This window comes from Myxocyprinus asiaticus, chromosome 27, assembly GCF_019703515.2.
Source record: "Myxocyprinus asiaticus isolate MX2 ecotype Aquarium Trade chromosome 27, UBuf_Myxa_2, whole genome shotgun sequence".
In the NCBI taxonomy this organism is placed as follows: Eukaryota; Metazoa; Chordata; class Actinopteri; order Cypriniformes; family Catostomidae; genus Myxocyprinus; species Myxocyprinus asiaticus.
Genome location: NC_059370.1, coordinates 2,306,354 through 2,328,430, shown reverse-complemented (window position 1 = coordinate 2,328,430; position 22,077 = coordinate 2,306,354). Strand labels below are relative to the sequence as shown.

Genomic DNA, 22,077 nt, shown 5'->3' with positions numbered 1-22,077 from the left:
TATTGCAGCATTTTATCTCCAACAGCCAGATCTACCTTTTCAATTTAGTCAGTCAGGGCTTAAATACCTAATGTGACACGTTCTTTGTCTGGTCTTACATCGGCTAATTTCACTCCCCTTATCTCAAAGGTTAAATCCAATATTCAAAGTTAGGGTAACCTCCTCCTTTCTTTAATTGGCAGGATCAATGCTATCAAAATGAATATATTACCGAAATTTCTTTTCTTATTTCAGTCAATTCCTCTTTTTCTGCCAAAACGATTCTTTGATTCACTGGATAAAATAATTTGTTCTTTTATTTAGGGAGAGTCACCAAGGGTTCGTAAAACTTTATTGCAGAGATGTAGACAAAGTGGGGGACTTGCATTACCCACTTTTCAATCTCATTACTGGGCTGTGCACATCCACAAACTTTGCTATTGGGTTGAGTCTCCTGGATCTTCTTGGTGTAAATTGGAATTATCATCAAGTAGGGAATCCTTTATACCTGCTTTACTTTATTCCTCTCTACCTGCAAAACTTTCTTTATATAATGATCATCAAGTTGTTCTTAACACACTTAAGATCTGGTATCAATTTAGACGGCACTTTAAAGTTGTAGGTGCATCCTCTTAGGGTCCTTTAAGCAATAACCACATTTCCTCCATGTTTGGACTCTACATTTTCAGTGTGATATAACAAGGGCATTAAACAATTCAAAAATTTGTATGTAGATGGTGTCTTTGATAGTTTTGCCAACTTGTTGGGGTTTGTTCAGTTGACTGTACTTTATATAAAAAAAAAAAAAAAAAAAAAAATATATATATATATATATATATATATATAAAACAAAAATGTTAATTGTATTGTATCTCTGTGACAGGAAGTATGCTTCTTTCTCTTAATAAAAATATTAAAAAAAAAAAAAAAAAAAAACTATAAAACTGAGATCTGGGAATCCCAAAATGATGACCCAAATTCTCAAAAGATCTCGACACTCCACTCTCATACAGGTTGCTGAGTGTAGTAACCCCCCCTCACAATCCACTCTGTCCAACAGAAAGGGGACTTGTTGATACATAATTTGGGGTTCAGCCATATGCTTGAAGCAACATTTAAATAAATGTCCAAATTAAATACTCTGGCCACTCTTGTCCAAATAATGTGCAAATGTGAGATAACGGGGTGTGACTTCTTCGGTTAGTGTGATAGAAAGGCTTTGCAATGGCGAAATAGGGGCAAGAACTTCCTGTTCAATAGAAAACCAGGGAGGGGCTCTTTCAGGTGGAAGTGACCAATGAGCCAAATGCCTGAGACCGAACGCATAATAATAAAACAAGATCTTGGGTAGGCCTAGCCCACCTTTGTCAGTTGGTCTGTGTAATTTGTTGAAATGTAGTCTGGGACGTTTACCATTGAAGGACTTTGTTATACTATCAAATTGTTTGAAATAAGAGAGGGGGACATCTATAAGGAGTGACTGTAGCAGGTAGTTGAATTTTGGAATACAGTTCATTTTAATAACATTAACCTTGCCAATCATCGATAAATGTAATGAAGCCCACCTGTCCACATCGCTCTAAAACCTTTTTATTAAATGGTCAAAATTAACTAACTAAATCAGACAAATTTGCTGGGAATAAAATACCCAAATACTTAATGCCCTGTCTGGGCCACTGGAAGGCACCTGGCTAGAAGGCCGTTACTGAACAGTATGCTGTCAGAGACAAAGCTTCGGATTTAGACCAATTGACTTTGTATCCTGAGAACTTGGAAAAGGAATTAATAATTTTGTGGAGGCAAGGCATAGATCTAGTAGGGTCAGAGACAAATAATAAAATCTCATCTGCGTAAAGCAGAAGCTTATGCGCCACACCTCCTACCATCACCCCTGGAAAATCATCATCCTTTCTTATCGTGGCTGCTAATGGTTCCAGGGCAAGACATAACAATAATGGGGAAAGAGGGCAACCCTGCCTGGTGCCCCTATCCAGAGTAAAATAATCTGAAATTAATCCATTTGTTTGTACCGCTGCTACAGTGTGTCTATAAAGTAACTTAATCCAACCAATAAATGTACTCACGAACCCAAACATTTCCAAAATCTTAAAAAGATAATCCCATTCTACCATATCAAATGCCTTTTCAGCGTCAAGTGAGATGGCAGTGACCGGAGTCTGATCATTCGCCACTGACCACATAATATTGATGAAACAACTAATGATATCAGAAGAGCTGCGGCCCCGAATAAACCCCACCTGATCTATATGTATAAGAGATGTCATAACTTAATCGGTTAGCCAAACTTTTTGACAATATTTTAACATCTAGCTGGATCAGGGAAACTGGATGGTAACTATTACACTCGCTTGAATCTTTGTCCTTTTTAAAAATCAGACTTATCCGGGCTTGTGTCATGGTTGGCGGAAGCTTTCCATTCTTTAATGATTCCGTATAAACTTCTAACAAAAGTGGAGCCAGTTCTGTAGCATAAGATCTAAAAAATTCAGCAGCAAAGCCATCTGGCCCCGGAGCCTTGCCTATTGGCAAGGCCTTAATTACCTCGCCAAGCTCCTCCAAGTTTATCTGAAAATCAAGAGAGTTTTTTTACTCAGTCGTCAGTATATGGAGTTCTAATGGTTCCACAAAGTTTCTAATATTTTCAACAGTAGATGAAGATGTGGAGCTATAGAGATCAAGATAGAATTCTTTAAAAGCATTCTGCTGCTTTGCGAGCTCCGACACAACATAGTAATGTTTTGTTTGTTTTGTTCACAATTCTTATGTTTTTTGTCTTGGATGTTGTCTGCCTTATTGTCTACGACAGACAAACACTTTTGGACTATGGTTCAGTAATTTCACACCGTAAACCGGACTTCAAATTCCTCAATGCCGACCCGCTGTTTACAAACACGCAAGCGGAGCCCTTTGTCTGGGCAGCCCGGCCGCGGAAAAGCAAAAGGAAAAGGGGAAGGAGAGCCGGCGTTCTCATCAGAGTAAGACGCTGCGCAAATTGACCCCCGCTACCCACTATTCTACTGGCAAATGTTCAGTCTCTGGATAACAAGCTCTGCGAGCTGAAAGCGCGGATCTCTTTCCAACGAGAGACGAGAGACTGCTGCATTAGCTGCCTTACGGAAACTTGGATGTCTGCGGAGATTCCAGACTCAGCCATTGAACCTGCGGGGTTCTCCGTGCACCGAGCGGACAGAGCGAAAGACCTCTCAGGTAAAAGTAGAGGTGGTGGAGTATGTTTTATGATCAACAAATCCTGGTGTGATCAGAGGAACATACAGTCTATCAAGTCTTTCTGCTCTCCTGATCTGGAATTTCTCATGCTTCCGTGTCGACCATTCTGGCTACCGAGGGAATTCACAGCGATCATCATCACTGCTGTGTACATCCCCCCACAAGCCGACACAGACCGGACACTCAAGGAACTGTACGGGAGAATAAGTGAGCAGGAAACCGCGCACCCTGAGGCCGTGTTCATTGTGACCGGGGACTTTAATAAAGCCAGTTTAAAATCAGTTGCACCAAAATACCACCAGCACATTAGTTTCAACACGCGAGGGGACCATTTTGGACCATTGCTACTCTCCGTTCCGGGATGGCTACAAATCCCTCCCCCGCCCACCATTTGGCAAATCGGACCACTCTTCCATTCTGCTTCTGCCCGCTTACAGGCAGAAACTGAAACAGGAAGCACCCACCCTCAGAATGATCCATTGCTGGTCGGACCAATCAGATTCTACTGTTGGGCCTCATGTATTCAGATAGAGGACAAAGGCAGGCCTAACACAAGTCGTAAAACCTAACTCAGCCCCCACATTCCATGTCGTAAATCTTACTGATAAAAATCGTGCCAAAATCAAACAAAGGGAGTCCAAAACAAACTACAAATCCATGAAGCCTTGCTCACTAAAGGATCGAACTCTCAACTCCTATTGGATGAGGCACACAACAGAACGTCCCTCAAACATGACATCATCAGGAGTTGAAATACCTCTGAAATGCTTCCAGAATTTGCTTCCAGGGACTTTGTTTGCAGTGTGAAGACGCAGCTCTTTGCTGCTCTCACGTGCAACCTCGTGGCACAAGGAAGTAACGTCCGACTTGAAACTGTGGCCATACAATCTCCATCTCGCTGGACGAGTTGAGATTACTCTGTGTTCAACCGAACACTCTAACGGATCTGAAGGAGACCGCCGAGCAATTCGCATCTTCATCCGTTTGCCTACAGAAGTGAAGAGATTAAAGATTTCTCTTCCATCTTCAATCAAGTCGACATTTCTGAGTTCTCCGCCAGCCCGCCGAGAATCAACAGCCGTACCGCCCGCCGACAGAGCGAGGAAACGGCCTCGCGTCATTACCCGAGCCTCAAGGAACCGTAAAGGACGGAGGAAAACACATTCTACCTATGTCCTCATGTGATTTAAGTAAGAGGTTTACATCTGGGCAGAGATAGAATATTATAGTGTGTTATTCTTGTGTTTCAAGGTTTTTGCTTGTACAGTTTACGGACCGCCATGTCCGCTCATTATTAATACTCAGGGTATTAATTACCACAACTTTGTACCACAAACCAAATTGGATTGTTGTGCAATTTCACCATCACGGGTGAGACAGCAACTGAGTTTATCCATTAAAGAGTCAAATAACGCGGGACTGTTTACGAGCCATCCACCGCGTCTCTGAGTGATAAACTGACAGCTGTTTTCTCTCCCACGATCGCAAAATCGGCTTTAGGACTGTCACTTCTCTCTCTCTCTCTCTCTCTTACTAACCACACACCCACACACACCTTATTGAGCCACACACCCACACACATCTAATATTGAGACTGTTTTACTATTTGGTTATTAGTCCCTGATTTCAGGGTGGTGCCCCGTCAATGTTAATCCTTATTAATATTCTATTGATTTTTGATAACTGATAATTATCTTTGATGACTGAATTTGAATGATCAATAAGCTAGTATTAATTTTAATGTTTCATCAATGTTAACAATTAATGATTATTTTTGATAACTGTTGATTTAAAGGATTTAAAAAAGCTAACATCGATTCTCATCAATGTTCTATTGATTCTAATAATTAATAACTATCTTTGATAATTATTAATTATTGCTAATAACCAAACTTGCTCCTAAACGTAGCACACTACATTTACTGGAGCCCCATATGAGGTTTTAATGAGTTAGATTAAATTGATTAATTTAAATATTAATTAATAACTACAGAAATAATTATTAATTATTTCTGATAGTAACACTGATCTAAACAACCAGTAAAGCCCTACACTACGCTACAAGACTGTTTTGATCACACAAAGACTGGGAGATGTTCCGGTCCGCCTCTGATGACGACATCGAGCTTTACGCTGATAGCGTAATGTGTTTCATCAAAAAGTGCATGGAGGACGTGGTTCCGACCAGAACAATACGGACCTATCCGAATCAGAAACCATGGATAAATAACGATGTTCGCGCGGCACTTAATGTGCGGACCTCCGCTTTTAATTCCAGGAACGCGGAGGAGCATAAACAAGCCAGTTATGCCCTCCGAAAAATCAGATCAGCAAAACGTCAGTACAGGAACAAGATTGAAGGACAGTTTAACATCACCAACTCTAGAGGCATGTGGCAGGGAATTAACATAATCACGGACTTTAAAGGGAATAAAAACTCCGCCATGAACACCACTGCCTTTCTCCCGGATGAGCTAAATACTTTTTATGCTCGATTTGAGGGAAATAAAACCACCCTCACGGAGAGAGCTCTTGCGGCCGAAGCTACAGAGGTTAGTTCACTCTCAGTCTCTGTAGCGGATGTAACCCGATCCTTCCGACGGGTGAATATCCACAAAGCCGCGGGCCCAGACGGCATTCCGGGCCGCGTCATCAGAGCGTGCATGAACCAGCTGGCTGGTGTTTTTATGGACATTTTCAACCTTTCCCTCTCTTTGTCTGTAGTCCCCACATGCTTTAAAACATCCACCATTGTGCCTGTTCCAAAGCAATCAAAACTAACTTGCTTAAATGACTGGCGTCCTGTTGCTCTGACCCCCATCATCAGCAAATGCTTTGAAAGACTAACCAGAGATTACATCTGCTCTGTGCTGCCTCTCTCTCTCGACCCGTTGCAGTTTGCTTACTGCAACAACCGCTCCACTGATGATGCCTACAATACACACTGCTCTCTCCCACCTGGAAAAAAAGAACACTTATGTAAGAATGCTGTTTGTAGACTACAGCTCAGCATTCAACACCATAGTGTCCTCCAAGCTTGATGAGAAACTCCAGGCTCTGGGCTTAAACAGCTTGCTGTGCAGCTGGATCCTGGGCTTCCTGTCAAGCAGACACCAGGTGGTTAGAATAGGCAGCAACATCTCCTCATCACTAACCCTCAACACTGGAGCCCCACAGGGCTGTGTTCTCAGCCCACTACTGTATTCCTTGTACACACATGACTGTGTGGCAACGCATAGCTCCATCATTAAGTTTGCTGATGACACGACGGTGGTAGGTCTGATCACTGACAATGATGAAACAGCCTACAGAGAGGAGGTACACACTCTGACACACTGGTGTCAGGAGCACAACCTCTCCCTCAACGTCAGTAAGACAAAGGAGCTTGTGGTGGACTTCAGAAGAAAAGACAGAGAACACAGTCCCATCACCATCAGTGGAGCACCAGTGGAGAGAGTCAGCAGCTTCAAGTTCCTGGGTGTCCACATCACTGAGGAACTCACATGGTCCATCCACACTGAAGTCGTTGTGAAGAAGGCTCATCAGCGCCTCTTCTTCCTGAGACGGCTGAGGAAGTTTGGAATGAACCGCCACATCCTCACACGGTTCTACACCTGCACTGTGGAGAGCATCCTGACTGGCTGTATCTCCGCCTGGTACGGCAATAGCACCGCCCACAACCGCAAAGCACTGCAAAGGGTGGTGCGAACTGCCAGACACATCATCGGAGGTGAGCTTCCCTCCCTCCAGGAAATGTATACAAGGCGGTGTGTGAAAAAAGCTCGGAGGATCATCAGAGACTCCAGCCACCCGAACCATGGGCTGTTCTCACTGCTACCATCAGGTAGGCGGTATCGCAGCATCAGGACCCGCACCAGCCGACTCCATGATAGCTTCTTCCCCCAAGCAAACAGACTTTTGAACTCTTGATCTCCCACGATCAAAATACATCAGCACTGCACTTTATTACCCTTACTCTTATATCTCACACCGGACTGTCATAAATTATATTATTATTATTATATTATGTTCTCTCTTAACAACTGACTATCAACCGACAGCCTGAATGTCAATACAGTACAATACTGTACATTCTATATGTATATATATATATATATATATATATATATATATATATATATATATATATATATATATATATATATATATATATATATATACATATACTTTTTTATATATTTTTATTTTTTATTTATATTGAATAATGTGTATCTATATAGTGCGTATTGTATACTGTACAGTGTATGTTATTATTTGTATACTGTTGAGTGTAATTATGTGTATAACAGATGTTTAAATTGTGTTGTGTTAATTTGATGTTATTGTAAATTGGTATATGTCTCATCACTGTCACGACTGCTATGTTGATCGGAACTGCACCCAAGAATTTCACACACCATTGCACTTGTGTATATGGCTGTGTGACAATAAAGTGATTTGATTTGATTTGATTACAGTGCAAGGGAATGTAATGGCAGAAGAGGTAGGATGTGTTGGATAATATAAAAACACTAAGCTGTGTATTGCACATTAATTATTGCTCAAAGGGGAAGTTTTAACTGTTCATGAGATGGATAGCCTGGGGGGAAAAACTGTTCCTGTGCCTGACGGTTCTGGTGCTCAGAGCTCTGAAGCGTCGGCCAGAAGGCAACAGTTCAAAAAGGTAGTGGGAAGGGTGAGTGGGGTCCAGAGTGATTTTTCCAGCCTTTATCCTCACTCCGGAAGTGTATAGTTCTTGAAGGGGGGCAGGGGGCAACCAATAATCCTCTCAGCAGTCCGAACTGTCCTTTGTAGTCTTCTGATGTCTGATTTCATAGCTGAACCAAACCAGACAGTTACTGAAGTGCAGAGGACAGACTCAATGACCGCTGAGTAGAACTGTATCAGCAGCGCCTGTGGCAGGTTGAACTTCCTCAACTGGCGAAGGAAGTACAACCTCTGCTGGGCCTTCTTCGCAATGGAGTCAATGTGCGTCTCCCACTTCAGGTCCTGTGAGATGGTAGTGGCCAGGAACCTGAATGACTCCACTGCTGCCACAGTGGTGTTTAGAATGGTGAGGGGGGACAGTGTTGGGGGGTTCCTCCTAAAGTCCACAATCATTTCCACCGTTTTGAGCATGTTCAGCTCAAGGTTGTTTTGACTGCACCAAACAGCCATCTGTTTAACCTCCCTTCTTATAGCAGTTTGTGCATTATTTTGTTTCTGATTTTCTTTTTCTTTTCTTTTTTTCTGATTCACAATGAATGACTGTGGCTAGATATTGATTATTTCTGTAGTTATTTTTCTGTACTTATTTATACACCAACACACAGCAATACAAAGCTTAGTCATTTTATATTATCCAACACATCCTACCTCTTCTGCCATTACATTCCCTTGCACTGTACATAACCGATTTGTATTTAGATCTGCACTACATATGTGTATGTGTATGTATGTATGTATATATATTCATATATATATATATGTATGTATGTGTGTGTGTATATATATATATATATATATATATATACACACACACACACACACACACACACACACACATACATATACATATATACATACATACATATATATATATATATATATGTATATGTGTATGTATATGTGTGTGTGTGTGTGTGTGTGTGTGTATATATATATATATATATATATTTCTATGTATATATGCATGTATGTATGTATGTATGTATATACACTATATTGCCAAAAGTATTCGCTCACCCATCCAAATAATTGAATTCAGGTGTTCCAATCACTTCCATGGCCACAGGGGTATAAAATGAAGCAGCTAGGCATGCAGACTGCTTCTACAAACATTTGTGAAAGAATGGGCCGCTCTCAGGAGCACAGTGAATTCCAGCGTGGTACTGTGATAGGATGCCACCTGTGCAACAAGTCCAGTCGTGAAATTTCCTCGTTACTAAATATTCCACAGTCAACTGTCAGTGGTATTATAACAAAGTGGAAGCGATTGGGCATGACAGCAACTCAGCCACGAAGTGGTAGGCCACGTAATATGACAGAGCGGGGTCAGCGGATGCTGAGGCGCATAGTGCGCAGAGGTCGCCAACTTTCTGCAGAGTCAATCGCTACAGACCTCCAAAGTTCATGTGGCCTTCAGATTAGCTCAAGAACAGTGTGTAGAGAGCTTCATGGAATGGGTTTCCATGGCCGAGCAGCTGCATCCAAGCCATACATCACCAAGTGCAATGCAAAGCGTCGGATGCAGTGGTGTAAAGCACGCCGCCACTGGACTCTAGAGCAGTGGAGACGCATTCTCTGGAGTGACGAATCACGTTTCTCCATCTGGCAATCTGATGGACGAGTCTGGGTTTGGCGGTTGCCAGGAGAACGGTACTTGTCTGACTGCATTGTGCCAACTGTGAAGTTTGGTGGAGGGGGGATTATGGTGTGGGGTTGTTTTTCAGGAGCTGGGCTTGGCCCCTTAGTTCCAGTGAAAGGAACTCTGAATACTTCCGCATACCAAGAGATTTTGGACTATTCCATGCTCCCAACTTTGTGGGAACAGTTTGGGGATGGCCCCTTCCTGTTCCAACATGACTGCGCACCAGTGCACAAAGCAAGGTCCATAAAGACATGGATGAGCGAGTTTGGTGTGGAAGAACTTGACTGGCCTGCACAGAGTCCTGACCTCAACCCGATAGAGCACCTTTGGGATGAATTAGAGCGAAGACTGCGAGCCAGGCCTTCTCGTCCAACATCAGTGTCTGACCTCACAAATGTGCTTCTGGAAGAATGGTCAAAAATTCCCATAAACACACTCCTAAACACACTTGTGGAAAGCCTTCCCAGAAGAGTTGAAGCTGTTATAGCTGCAAAGGGTGGGCCGACGTCATATTAAACCCTATGGATTAAGAATGGGATGTCACTTAAATTCATATGCGTCTAAAGGCAGATGAGCGAATACTTTGGGCAATATAGTGTGTGTATATATATATATATATATATATATATATATATATATATATATATATATATATATATATATATATTTATATTGTCTATTGTGTATTCTATATATACTTTTTCTTTTCAATATTTATCTATTTTTTTTTTTTTTAATAATTCAAATTGAAGTCTTGTTGCTGTTTTTGTGTTGTGTACTGGAAGCTCCTGTCACCAAGATAAATTCTTTGTATGTTTAAGTATACTTGGCAATAAAGGTCATTCTGATTCTGATATTCATCTAATTTGCCAGATGCGCTCCAATAGTCCAATGCACTACATTCTGATGACATAATAGCCTGTATGAGCCATATACTTTATTCACAATAGCGTCATATTTAAATGTTTTTTTTTTTTTTTGATTTTCTCCCCAATTATGCGCTCTAAGTCTCATGGTGGCGTAGTGACTCACCTCAATCCGGGTGGCAGAGGATGAATCTCAGTTGCCTCCACGTCTGAGACTGTCAATCTGCGCATTTTATCACGCGGCTTGTTGAGCGCGTTACGTAGCCGTAGCACGTGTGGCTTCACGCTATTCTCTGCGGCATCCACGCACAACCACATTACAACATTATAGCGACCACGAGGAGGTTAACCCAGTGTGACTCTACCCACCCTAGCAACCGGGCCAATTGGTTGCTTAGGAAGCCTGACTGGAGTCACTCGGCACACCCTGGATTCGAATTTGCGACTCCAGGTGTGGTAGTCAGCGTCTTTACTTGCTGAGCTACCCAGGCCCCCGCGTCATATTAAATTTTTGAGTGCAACAGCTGTTCAGTAGCGGCATGAAATCACTGAACTCATGGATTTTTAACAGAATTTAACTGTTTGGTTTAAGTTTAACAGGTAAGTTGTTTACCTGCTGTAATGTGGGGGGTATGTTTTCTGGTTGTTATGTTTTAATTAATCAAATGTGTACAGATCGTGATGTGTTTATACATTTTGTTTTTTTTTTCAGTTTAAGTTTCTGTTACATGTTTAGCCTACTAATATTCATGACTTCTGAGTATTTTATAACATTGCAGCAGTTTCCAGATTCCCAAAGTGTGTGTCTCTAAGTATGTGTGTGCCGCCGTTTTCTTAAGTGCTTTTTTTTTTTTTTTTTTTTTTTTTTACCTCAGTCACAGAAATGCACAAGTTGAAAGATTATTATTTTTATTTATTTTTATTTTTTTCCCTGACAAAGACCTAATAGTCTAAACGTTGCAAACAAGTGTAAGCCAATAAAGTATTTTTGCAGCAATAAATCAATACAGACACTTGCCATTTTGTTTTCCTTTAAACAGATCCCCGTGAATGTATGTTCATCTCAAGTTGTTTATAATGTACCAATTTCATAGAACAGTAATGTACTGTATATTAATTTGTTTAGTGTGTAACCAACTCTTGTTGTAATTTTACCTCCAAATAAGCGATTGCAAATAAGATATTGGATATTTCTGCAAAATTATTTTCATGTTCAATAAAGTATTTCATCATTATTAAATCCTCGTTTTGCTATTACAGTGTTATAGTTTGCAGTGCATAGACCTACTATTGTAGTATTATGTTTCACTCGCATTCTCCACTGAAGCAGTAGATTGTAATAAAGTCTTCAATTGAACTCATCAGCCATTTCACAAGTTTCACCTCTTGAATTGATATACAATACAAACATTAATTTGTGTTGTGTAGTGGATAAAACACTTTAAAATTCATATTAAAATATAATTAAGAGTGTCGTTTATCTTCCTCAAAGTAATATCTGTCATAAATGTTTAAACAATAACATAATATCAAAATGTCAGTTTCATGTCTTTTCATGTAATTTCATACATTTCATTTCAAGAGTACCTTAGAGTCTCGTATGCGCTCTGCAGCAGTGGCCAGGTTTCCATCACTGTGTGCGCGGCTGATGTTGGTGGAGGAGTTTGATACGGTAGATCCAGTGCTGCTGCTAGAGCTGCTCACCATGCTGGTGTTACTGCTGCTGTGAGCACTCACGCCGCTAGTGCTGCCGCTGCTCGCCACACTCCACTTCCGACCATCACGTGCCATGGTCGCCCGCTGCCGCGGACTGTGCTCACGGATGTAGTTCCTTACCTACAACAAACAAGAGGTTTACTAACTACAACAGTCTCAAAAACTGCTAAATTTGCGGTCTAATTTTGTGCTTGTACACATCTAATCTGTCTGTAGTCCAAGTCAGAAATAGCCCACCATAACTGACACTATGTGATTTTTCACATTTTCCAAATGGACGGTAATTTTCTTTTCAAGTCACACACAGTAAGCTAAAATTTCATGACAATCAAGTTTGTAATACTTATCAATAGTTTACTCCTGATAATCATTGTATAACTTTATTTTCTGTATAAAGTGCAGCAGTTTCCGCAGCACAAACGCTGCTGGTGTAAAAGCACAACTGATGTTTGCTGTGAAAATTGTAGTGACACACTGCTTTGGCTCGGCTCACGCACTGCTTCAGCGTGCCACGTAAAACAGGCTTGAGGAATATCAAATTGCAAACGCTCCAAAAGCGGAAACGAAATAGCACTGCGATACCCAGATAAATTGACCCATTGCTAAGCCTCGCCTTAAAAGCATTTGACCAATCCTATCTAATGTTGCCGTCCACCATTTCTCTGACAAGCGTTTGCTTTTTTCTAACGAGTCTATGGGCAAAACAAATCTTTGTTGCTGGGTCACTTGAAATATTAACACGAGGTACCTGGAGAGGAAACACGCAGTGCTTTTTAATTCTTTCTTTTTTTTTTTTTTATCTTTAAATAAATCTCGAGAAGAACATGCTATGGATTAAACTGTGTCAGCCCTCATTCCCAAATGAAAATGTATAACATCAGCAAGGACACATTTGCTCCAAAGTAAATTAAAGCTAGTAACTTAACATTAAATCATGTATTCATTAAGTCAAGTCAATTAGTAAAGACGATAGTTAATAAAGAGTTCACAGCATCATAGTGAGTGTAATATGAGATGTTATGAGCAGTTCTTTTCACTTACACTAATGTTATCAGGTGTCTAATTGCCATTAAATGACACTTTTCTCTTTCAATCAATTTACTGTTATTTAACCATTTATTTTACAAAAAATGTCAGAGAAATATACTTTAAAATGTCACTCTTCATTCCAGCCTAAGTAAGAATATTATCAAATCATTTTATGAGAATATTTTTGCCAAAAACTGCATGTTCGTGGCAATCTCCCATGGGAAGTTCTGCAAAGCTTGTCAAAGTGAACAACAGTAGCCAAGGGGATCAGAGCTTTGTGAAGGGTCAATTGTCAACAAGGTTCAATGGACAGAGCAGCGCGAGCGCAGAGCAGGTGCGTTTACTTGCGGGTCGGTCTGCAGCTCTCAACCGCGCAGCGCAGATCATCATTAATAGCACAGCAAGAAGCGCAAGGCGGGTAGTGGAATTCAGCACTGAATTATTTATTGAAAACCTCTACCAGCCCTACCATTTTAAACAGCAATGGGCTGCAGTGTAAAAATCTAAAAAACGTTTTGGACCCTGTTTACACCCGTTTTTAGCGTCTTCCTACTACAAACGGATCACCCAAAATGCACCTTAATATCAGGTGTAAACAGGACCTTATTTGAATTCCACAACAGCTAAAATATAGTTGCATAAAAAGAGTCAAATCAGCAAGTTTGAATCAAACAGTCAGATGAGGTTGAACAGCTTTTTCTTTTTCTTTTAGTAACATTCTCAGAAAAGGTTAAACCTAAGTCAGGATTTTAAATTTGTACTTGTTATTTTTTTTTACATTTTATAGAAATTGCTCTAATCCAAAACAAGAAAATGTGTTTCAGAAATTTCAATGACTTGAGATTTCTATTAATTTCAGGAACTTTTCCAGGCCTGGAAATCACAATTTTAAAACTCACTGATATTTCCAGGTTTTTCATGACCCTAACATAACCCAGCTTTACAATAAATGTATTAAAAAAAAAAAAAAAAAAAAAAAAAAAAATTTTTTAAATCGACTTGCTGTGTGTAAATTTAGATTGTAAATGTAAATTACATTTGATGAGTAATTAAGTTTAGAATAATAGGTTGAATTAAAGTTATTACCTGTTTGAGTTTTTCATCTGTGAGGCAGTTCAGTTCAATGATGAACTCACAGTCTGTTGGCAATATCTGTGCACTCGGATCAATTATCTTTATAATATCAAGCTGCTCCCGAAGACCCATCTCTGTGCTGACTTTTCGACTCAAATATTCAATATATTCCACCTGCAAAAGAACAACCAATGAATTTAGCTCACACAGACAACTGAAAGTTTACATTGATGACACAGCATACTATCAATAAAAACAATTATCTTCTGTCCTATATATCTTCATTCAGACCACTAGGAAAATTCCTTCCATTTAATTTACCTTTTCGGTAACATTTTATTTTACAGTGTCCCTGTTACAGTGTAATAAGCCAAGTAAGTACAAAGTATTAAATAAAGTAATAACATGAAACATGTAGGCTACTTAATATGTAATTAAGTTGTGGAACAGCATGTACTTACACAATGTAATTATGTATGTGTAATAGACAAGTATTATTACATATGTGTAACTGGCCAGTCTTGTTACACACCTATTTGTGTAATAGGAATATCTTGTTAGTTTAAATTAACTCACTAGTACACAGCTGCAACATGTAATGGATTCATAATTACATTAGAAGTACACAAAATTACATAGTATTAATCACTGTAAAATAGTGTATCTAGACAGCAAGTGTACTTCATGTGAAACTACATACCTTAACAAGCTGTGCTTAAGTTTAAATTAACTGGTAACACTTTACAATAAGGTTCCATTTGTTAAAATTAGTTAACAACATTAGTTAACATGAACTAACAATGAACTAATATATATATATATATATATATATATATAATAGATAAATAGATTAAAAGGTAAATAAAACATGCATCAATCTTAATGTTAATTTCAACATATACTAATATATTTTTAAAATCAAAAGTTGTATTTGTTAACATTAATGCACTATGAACTAATGTGGAAAATGAATAGTTGTATTTTTATTAACATTAACATATACAAATGCTGTAAAAATATATTGTCATTTGATTGTTCATGATACCTAATGCTTTAACTAATGTTAATGAATGGAAAATGTTACAAATTAACTCACTAGTGAACAGCTGAATACATGTAATAGCTTCATAATTACATACATAATGTAAAATTGTGTAATTCTAATGTAATTATGAAGCTATTACATGTATTCAGTGGTGTACTAGTGAGTTAATTTAAACTAACAGGATATTCCTATTACACAAATAGGTATGCAACATGACTGGCCTGTTCCACATAAGTAATAATACTTGACTATTACACATACATAATTACAATGTGTAAGTACATGCTGTTCCATAACTTAATTACATATTAATTACATGTTGTTTCATGTTATTACATTTAGTACTCTGTACTTGGGTAATTACACTGTAACAGGGACACTAAAATAAAGTTTCCAATTTTTCTTATTTAATAAAAACTTTTAGAATAACTTAGCATAACAATTTAAGTGAAATGCTAAATCAAATAATTAACATACAAAGAAATTGGTATGTCCACCTGTTTTAATGACAGCATGAACTGGCATGGACAAAACTTTATGATCCATGCTATCCCAGCATGATTTTAGAATGTTCCAAAGAGCATCTTGTGTGCTTAAAATGGAAGCAGGAATTTCTGACTTTTTGTTTAAAAGAGTTAGCAAATTCAGTCACAAATTTACTCATACTTGATCATTGACCAACAAAAAGTTAAAAATCGTAAATATTTCTTCATTATAAATCATAAGTTTGGAAAATTATGTTTTTGCCTTATTCTACCTGCCAATTTTTTTACTCAAATACATAACTCACAATATACCGTACAATGATAAGCCAAAACATTCTGACCACCTGCCTAATATGCTGTTGGTCCTCTGCGTGCCACCAAAACAGCGCAAATCCACTGAGGCATGGACTCTAAAAGACACCTTAAGGTGTCCTGCGGTATCTGGCACCAAGACGTTAACAGCAGATCCTTCAAGTCCCGTAAGTTGCGAGGTGAAGCCACTGTGGATTGAACTTGTTGGTCCAATTGGATTGAGATCTGGGATGAGGGAATTTGGAGGCCAGGGCAACACCATGAACTCTTCATGTTCCTCAAACCATTCCCGAACAATGTGTGCAGTGTGGCAGGGCGCATTATCCTGCTGAAAGAGACCACTGCCATCAGGGAACACCACTGCCATGAAGGGGTGTACCTGGTCTGCAATGATGTTTAGGTAGGTGGCACATGTCAAATTGACATCCACATGAATGGCTGGACCCAGGGTTTTCCAGCAGAACATTGGCCAAAGAATCACACTCCCTCCACCGGCTTGTCATCTTCCAACAGTGCATCCTGGTGCCATCACTTCCCCAGATAAACGGCGCACACGTACACAGCCATCCAAGTGATGTAAAAGAAAACGTGACTCATCAGACCAGGCCAGTTCTTTCACTGCTCCAAGGTCCAGTTCCAACATTGCGTACCCATTGTAGGTGCTTTCGATGGTGGACAGGAGTCATCATGGGCACTCTGATTGGTCTGCGGCTGCGCAGCCCCAATCGCATGTGTTGTGACACATTTCTCCCATAACCATCATTAAAATTTTCTGTGACTTGTGCCATAATAGACCTTCTGTCGGTTCGAACCAGACGGGATAGCCTTCATTGCCCTTGCGCATCGATGAGCCTTGGGCGCACAACACCCTGTCGCTGGTTTTCCCTCCTCGAACCACTGTTGGTAGGTACTCACCACTGCTGACTTGGAGCACCCCACAAGCCTTACTGTTTCAGAGATGTTCTGACCAAGTCATCTGGTCATAACAATTTGGCCCTTGTCAAAATCACTCAGGTCTTTACTCCTGCCCATTTATCCTGCATTCAACACATTGACTACGAGAACTGATTGTTCGCCTACCATTCTAATCTACCCAGACCTTGATATGTGGCCTTGTTAGGAGATCATCAACGTTAATCGCTTTACCTGTGAGTGGTCATAATGTTTTGGCTCATCAGTGTATGTGAAACTGAACAAGCATGCAAAGACCTCTTTAAGTGCACCAAAAAGAATATCCAGTTCTCTTTGTATTCACACTTTCCTTGGCCTTGAAAGTGAACTTGGATCTCTTCTTGGTCACTTTAGGTGTGACAGGGTCTTTTCTTTCACACAGTTATTTTTGGAACTCCGTGTAGGCTGACCCAAAAGTTAGTTTTTTTTTTTCAATGTGGTCTCAGACATTTGGACCCCACTGTATATCACAACACATACTAGTGTAAGAGAGGACGTTTATAGATAATAATAATAAACCTGTTCATCATTAGTCATGGCACTCCAGGGTAGCTCATCCAGATTCCGGTGCAGTTTGTTTTTTCTTTTGGAAACAAGGCCGGGTGAACTGGGTACACTCGGTATGATGTCAGACAACACATCACTGCCACTGGCTATGTCACTGCCTGGTAACTACAATCATACACATTTGAGTTATGTGAAATGGTCAATATTTAACAGTTTGTCAACTCTACTCTACAAAAGCAAAACACAGCAACCACTCATTTTGTCGAAAATTGAATTATCTGGAAATCAGGGCCCATATTCACAAAAAATCTTACGACTAAATGTAGCTCCTAACGCAGAACTTTAGGAGCAACTTAGGGGCGTGTCACTCCTAATTTTTGGACTCAAATTTTAATCAAAAAATAATTCATGAAGCATTTTAACACTAAAAGTAGCTCCTAAACCAACGACAGCTCAGAAGTCATCCTGAGGACTTCTAAATCCCTAAAGCCCCATAAACACATGCAGCGACTTTATCACTTGAAGTCTCTGTACTATGAAGTCGCTCCTGGGCGTTCCTACTGGGCGTTATTGGTGGACTGCACATCCAGCCATATCTTTAAAAATTGTGATCACAGATAAGATATATTGCTGTTAAAACTAAAATATAATTATAATTTGACAGAATTTTTTCTTGTCAAAATATTTACATTCTGCTGTGGAGAGTGTTACATAAACTACAGAATTTTAATCATAGATTAATGATCTATCAATTATGAAATCTATGAATCAAACTCACTCAGACTGCCAACAATTTCTAAAAATGTAATTTGACAAATACTCAGTTACCTTGTCCCTAAAAATTTGTAACAGCCACATAGGGACATGTTTAACATTTTATCCTATGTATAAAATAATGTTTTATTGTTGTCATACTGTCTTAATAGTATGTTTAACATGTTCTCATATGTCCATTTTATATCTCTTAAAATGACATGGTATGTCTTTAAGAACTGTGCAACCACCTGTCATGTGAGAGGTCACATGACAGGAAGGAAGTGAGTAGGACTGGATAAAAAGGAGCCAACATGACACGTTAGGGAGGTGAAGTGGTATCACCTATCCCTGGGATATGCTTGGACTCTGGAGTATTTCTATGGATTATACCCTCTATCAGATTGTAAATACACTGGTGAGCTAACTTTGGGACTGGTATTTCTCTTTTGTCTCTCTTTTATTTTCACATAAACACCCTCACTCAGTTCAGTCAGGATCCTCATTTTAGTTTGTGTAACCCGGTCAAGAGGCCAATCGTTACAAATTAACATTCTGCAGGGAGAGTGTTTTAAAATGAACTGCAGCAGTGCTCAATGCATCAGATCATTAGCAAGATGAATGAAACTCACTCAGACTGCTGATATTTTCCTTTCCATGCATAAGTTTTTATTATTTCCATGTAAGTGGTTATAAACAAATCATACAGAACAGTGAAATCGCTCAGAAACTTTCATTTCTCCTCTGTCTTGCCTGCAATCGACTCCATTACCTCTAAAGAGACAGATAACGTGAGCTCCACTGAACACCGTCTTCACTAATAATGGTTGTGACTCCCGAAAGTTGCTCCTCATTTGCATAAAGGAAAACATTTCTCAACTTTGTTTCGCTCGCCACGCCCACATCTAGTCGCCAGAGGTCACTGTCACTCAAGTCGCCAGCTCTCACTGAAAATGAATGGGATTGTGTTGCTTTGTCTCTGCATGTGTGGGGGCTTAAGAGTGACTCACAAACGATCTGAAGCATGCCTGCTGTCATTAATCCACATTCAAAACAATATATTAGAATATTATTATTGACAATGAACTTTTAAAAAGGTATCGCCTGAATTGCAATTGAGACTATGTATTTTAATAATATAACATTTATAATATTATAAATATTATATTGACATTGGCCTTTCAAAAAAGTTTTGCCTGAATTGCAAGGGTGTTCCTCTTCCATGAATCTAAACAACCCATTTACCCGTGTTCAAAGGTTAACAACTCTGCGCTCCCTGGCCAAATACAAATTGAAACTATGTAGCGCATATGAATTAGAAATTTCTGTCATTCGTCAGCAGAATCATCTATCAAACTATTTATGCCCTCCAGACCGCATATTGTCCGACAATTCACATTGTATGTTTTCCCGTGGATGAGCAGCCGCGTGCTCGCTGCAGAGAAAAAAAAAGTGGCATTCACGGCCATCGCGGGGCTACCCGGTATAGTTGATTCAGTAGACGGGAAGCATGATGGTTTCACTGCACCACCAGTTAAGATGCCGGTGTGTGTGGCTTGCCGTCTGCTACCTGGCTTGTTTGTTTTTCTGTTTTTTACGTCTTTTGTATTTCAGAATGTTTTTTTCTCTGTTGGTGTATGACCATCAAATGCTCCTCAGTATTAAGAACACCTCTGAGCTGGCAACTATACCGACATGTCCAGTATATCATGGCTGCCGTGGACTCTTTCCTGGAGGAAACGTCGCAGAAGATGAGGAAAGTGGGGAGGGATAGCATTTAAGCTAAAATTTCAGCCTTGTCTGGATTACCCTGGATGCGAGTTGGATTGTGACCACTTCATCTCGTGACGATCGCTAGAAACACCACATCAATGGGTTTGCCTTTGACTCCACCCAGGTAGCATGCAGTAAACTGACCCGAGCTCGGAAGCTTAGCGGCATCCTGTGGCTCAGACTCTGCATCGGCAGGCATGATCCGGGCTGAGTGATCCCCGCAGCTGGCTGCCTTACGTGTTTTTTAGTAATGGAGTTAAAGCACTGGGTTCTGGCTCAACACAGCTGGGCCAGATCAGGCCACTTCTGGAAATGATTCGGCTTGGATTGATCTTTATTAGTCTGTATTATATGTCTATCATAAAATGAACATCAATCATACACCCTTAATGTCGGAAAATTTGTAAACCACACGTTTAATGTCGAGAATTTGTGAAAACATTAAATATGCTTATTATTTCTAAAACAGAAATAAATACTACAGTATGGGAAATGTACAAATATTTATAAATAGGAAGACGGACATGGTGACGTGACTCAGCAATTTGCTTTGTAAAAGTGCACTTTGTGAAATATGCTTCATTTTGAGCAACAGCAGTGGGAGGAGTCTCATATTGTACCTGTGATAGTGGGGGATGAACGCCATGTTTGTAATCCGAAGCTTTGGCTCTGACAGCATACTGCCCAGTAATGGCTTTCCAGCTGGCCGCCTTCCAGTGGCCCAAACAGGGCATTAAGAATTTGGACATTTTATTCCCAGCAAATTTGTCTGATTTAGTTAGAGTTAATTTTGAGCCCTTAATAAAAAGGTTTGAGCGATGTGGACGGGTGGGCTTCTATGATTTGGGAAGGTTAATGTTATTAAAATGAATTGTATTCCAAAATTTAACTACCTGCTACAATCTCTCCCTGTAGATGTCCTCCTCTCTTATTTCAAGCAAATTGATAGCATAGCAAAGTCCTTCATTTGGAATGGTAAATGTCCCAGATTACATTTCAGTAAGTTACATAGGCCGACTGACAAAGGTGGGCTAGGCCTACCCAAGATTTTGTTTTATTATTATGCATTCGGTCTCAGACATTTGGCTCATTGGTCGATTCCACCTGAGAGAGCTCCTCCCTGGTTTTGTATTAAACAGGAAGTTCTTACCCCTATTTCACCATTGCAAAGCCTTTCTATCAAACTAACCGGAGAGGTTAAGTTACACCCTGTTATCTCGCATTTGCACTCGGTATGGACAAAAGAGTCCAGCGTGTTTAATTCAGACATTTATTTAAATGTTGCCTCAAGCATATGGCTGAACCCTAAATATGTATTAATAAGTCCCTTTTCTGCTGGTCAGAGTGGATTGTGAGGGGGGGTTACTACACTCGGTGACCTATATGAGAGTGGAGTGTTGAGATCTTTTGAAAATTTGGTTCAACATTTTGGGATTCCCAGATCTCAGTTCTTTAGGCATTTACAGCTGCACCATATCTGCTCTGTACTATTTTTGGGAGTAGCATACCCCCCCCCCAGATACACTGGGAGTGGTGATTACTGCTTTTGGAAAAGGTCATGAGGCATCAGTGTATTACTCCCTGCTAATTCAGAGTCTGGGTGACAGAGCTTTAACTTCTATCAAGAGATTATGGGAGAAAGATTCAAACTTGGTATTGGAGGAGGGAGTGTGGGCTAGAATTCTACAAAACATGAAGTCTGCATCTAGAGATGCAAGGGTGTGCCTAATGCAATTCAAGATTTTACATAGATTCTATTGGACCCCCTCTAGATTGTATAGGCTTGATCTTAAAGACCCACCCACTTGCTGGAGATGCCAATCAGAAGATGGAGACACAACCCATGTTTTTTGATGGTGTGTAAAGATGGTTGAAAGTTCAAAGTTTTATGTGTGACGTATTGGGCAGTCAAATTTAATTTTGCCCCAGACTCTGTATTTTAGGCGATGGGGCAGTCATCAATATAGG

At 39.8% G+C, this 22,077-nt stretch overlaps 1 protein-coding gene and 1 long non-coding RNA gene across 4 annotated transcripts in view; one reads left to right on the top strand and one right to left on the bottom strand.

The window, feature by feature from the left end:
* The window catches only part of LOC127418192 (uncharacterized), a 364,269-nt gene that overhangs the window by 232,921 nt on the left and 109,271 nt on the right, over positions 1-22,077 (top strand). The window lies entirely within an intron of this gene.
* The window catches only part of fam199x (family with sequence similarity 199, X-linked), a 90,073-nt gene that overhangs the window by 15,638 nt on the left and 52,358 nt on the right, over positions 1-22,077 (bottom strand). For 2 of the 3 annotated variants that reach the window (XM_051658580.1, XM_051658581.1), the window contains exons 4-6: positions 17,596-17,748; positions 14,296-14,457; positions 12,052-12,300 (exon numbers count right to left, since the gene is read on the bottom strand). In XM_051658580.1, the coding sequence (XP_051514540.1) occupies positions 12,052-12,300; positions 14,296-14,457; positions 17,596-17,748 (564 nt within the window). The remainder of the gene's footprint in view (positions 1-12,051; positions 12,301-14,295; positions 14,458-17,595; positions 17,749-22,077) is intronic. The other variant, XM_051658582.1, reaches the window with a different exon arrangement.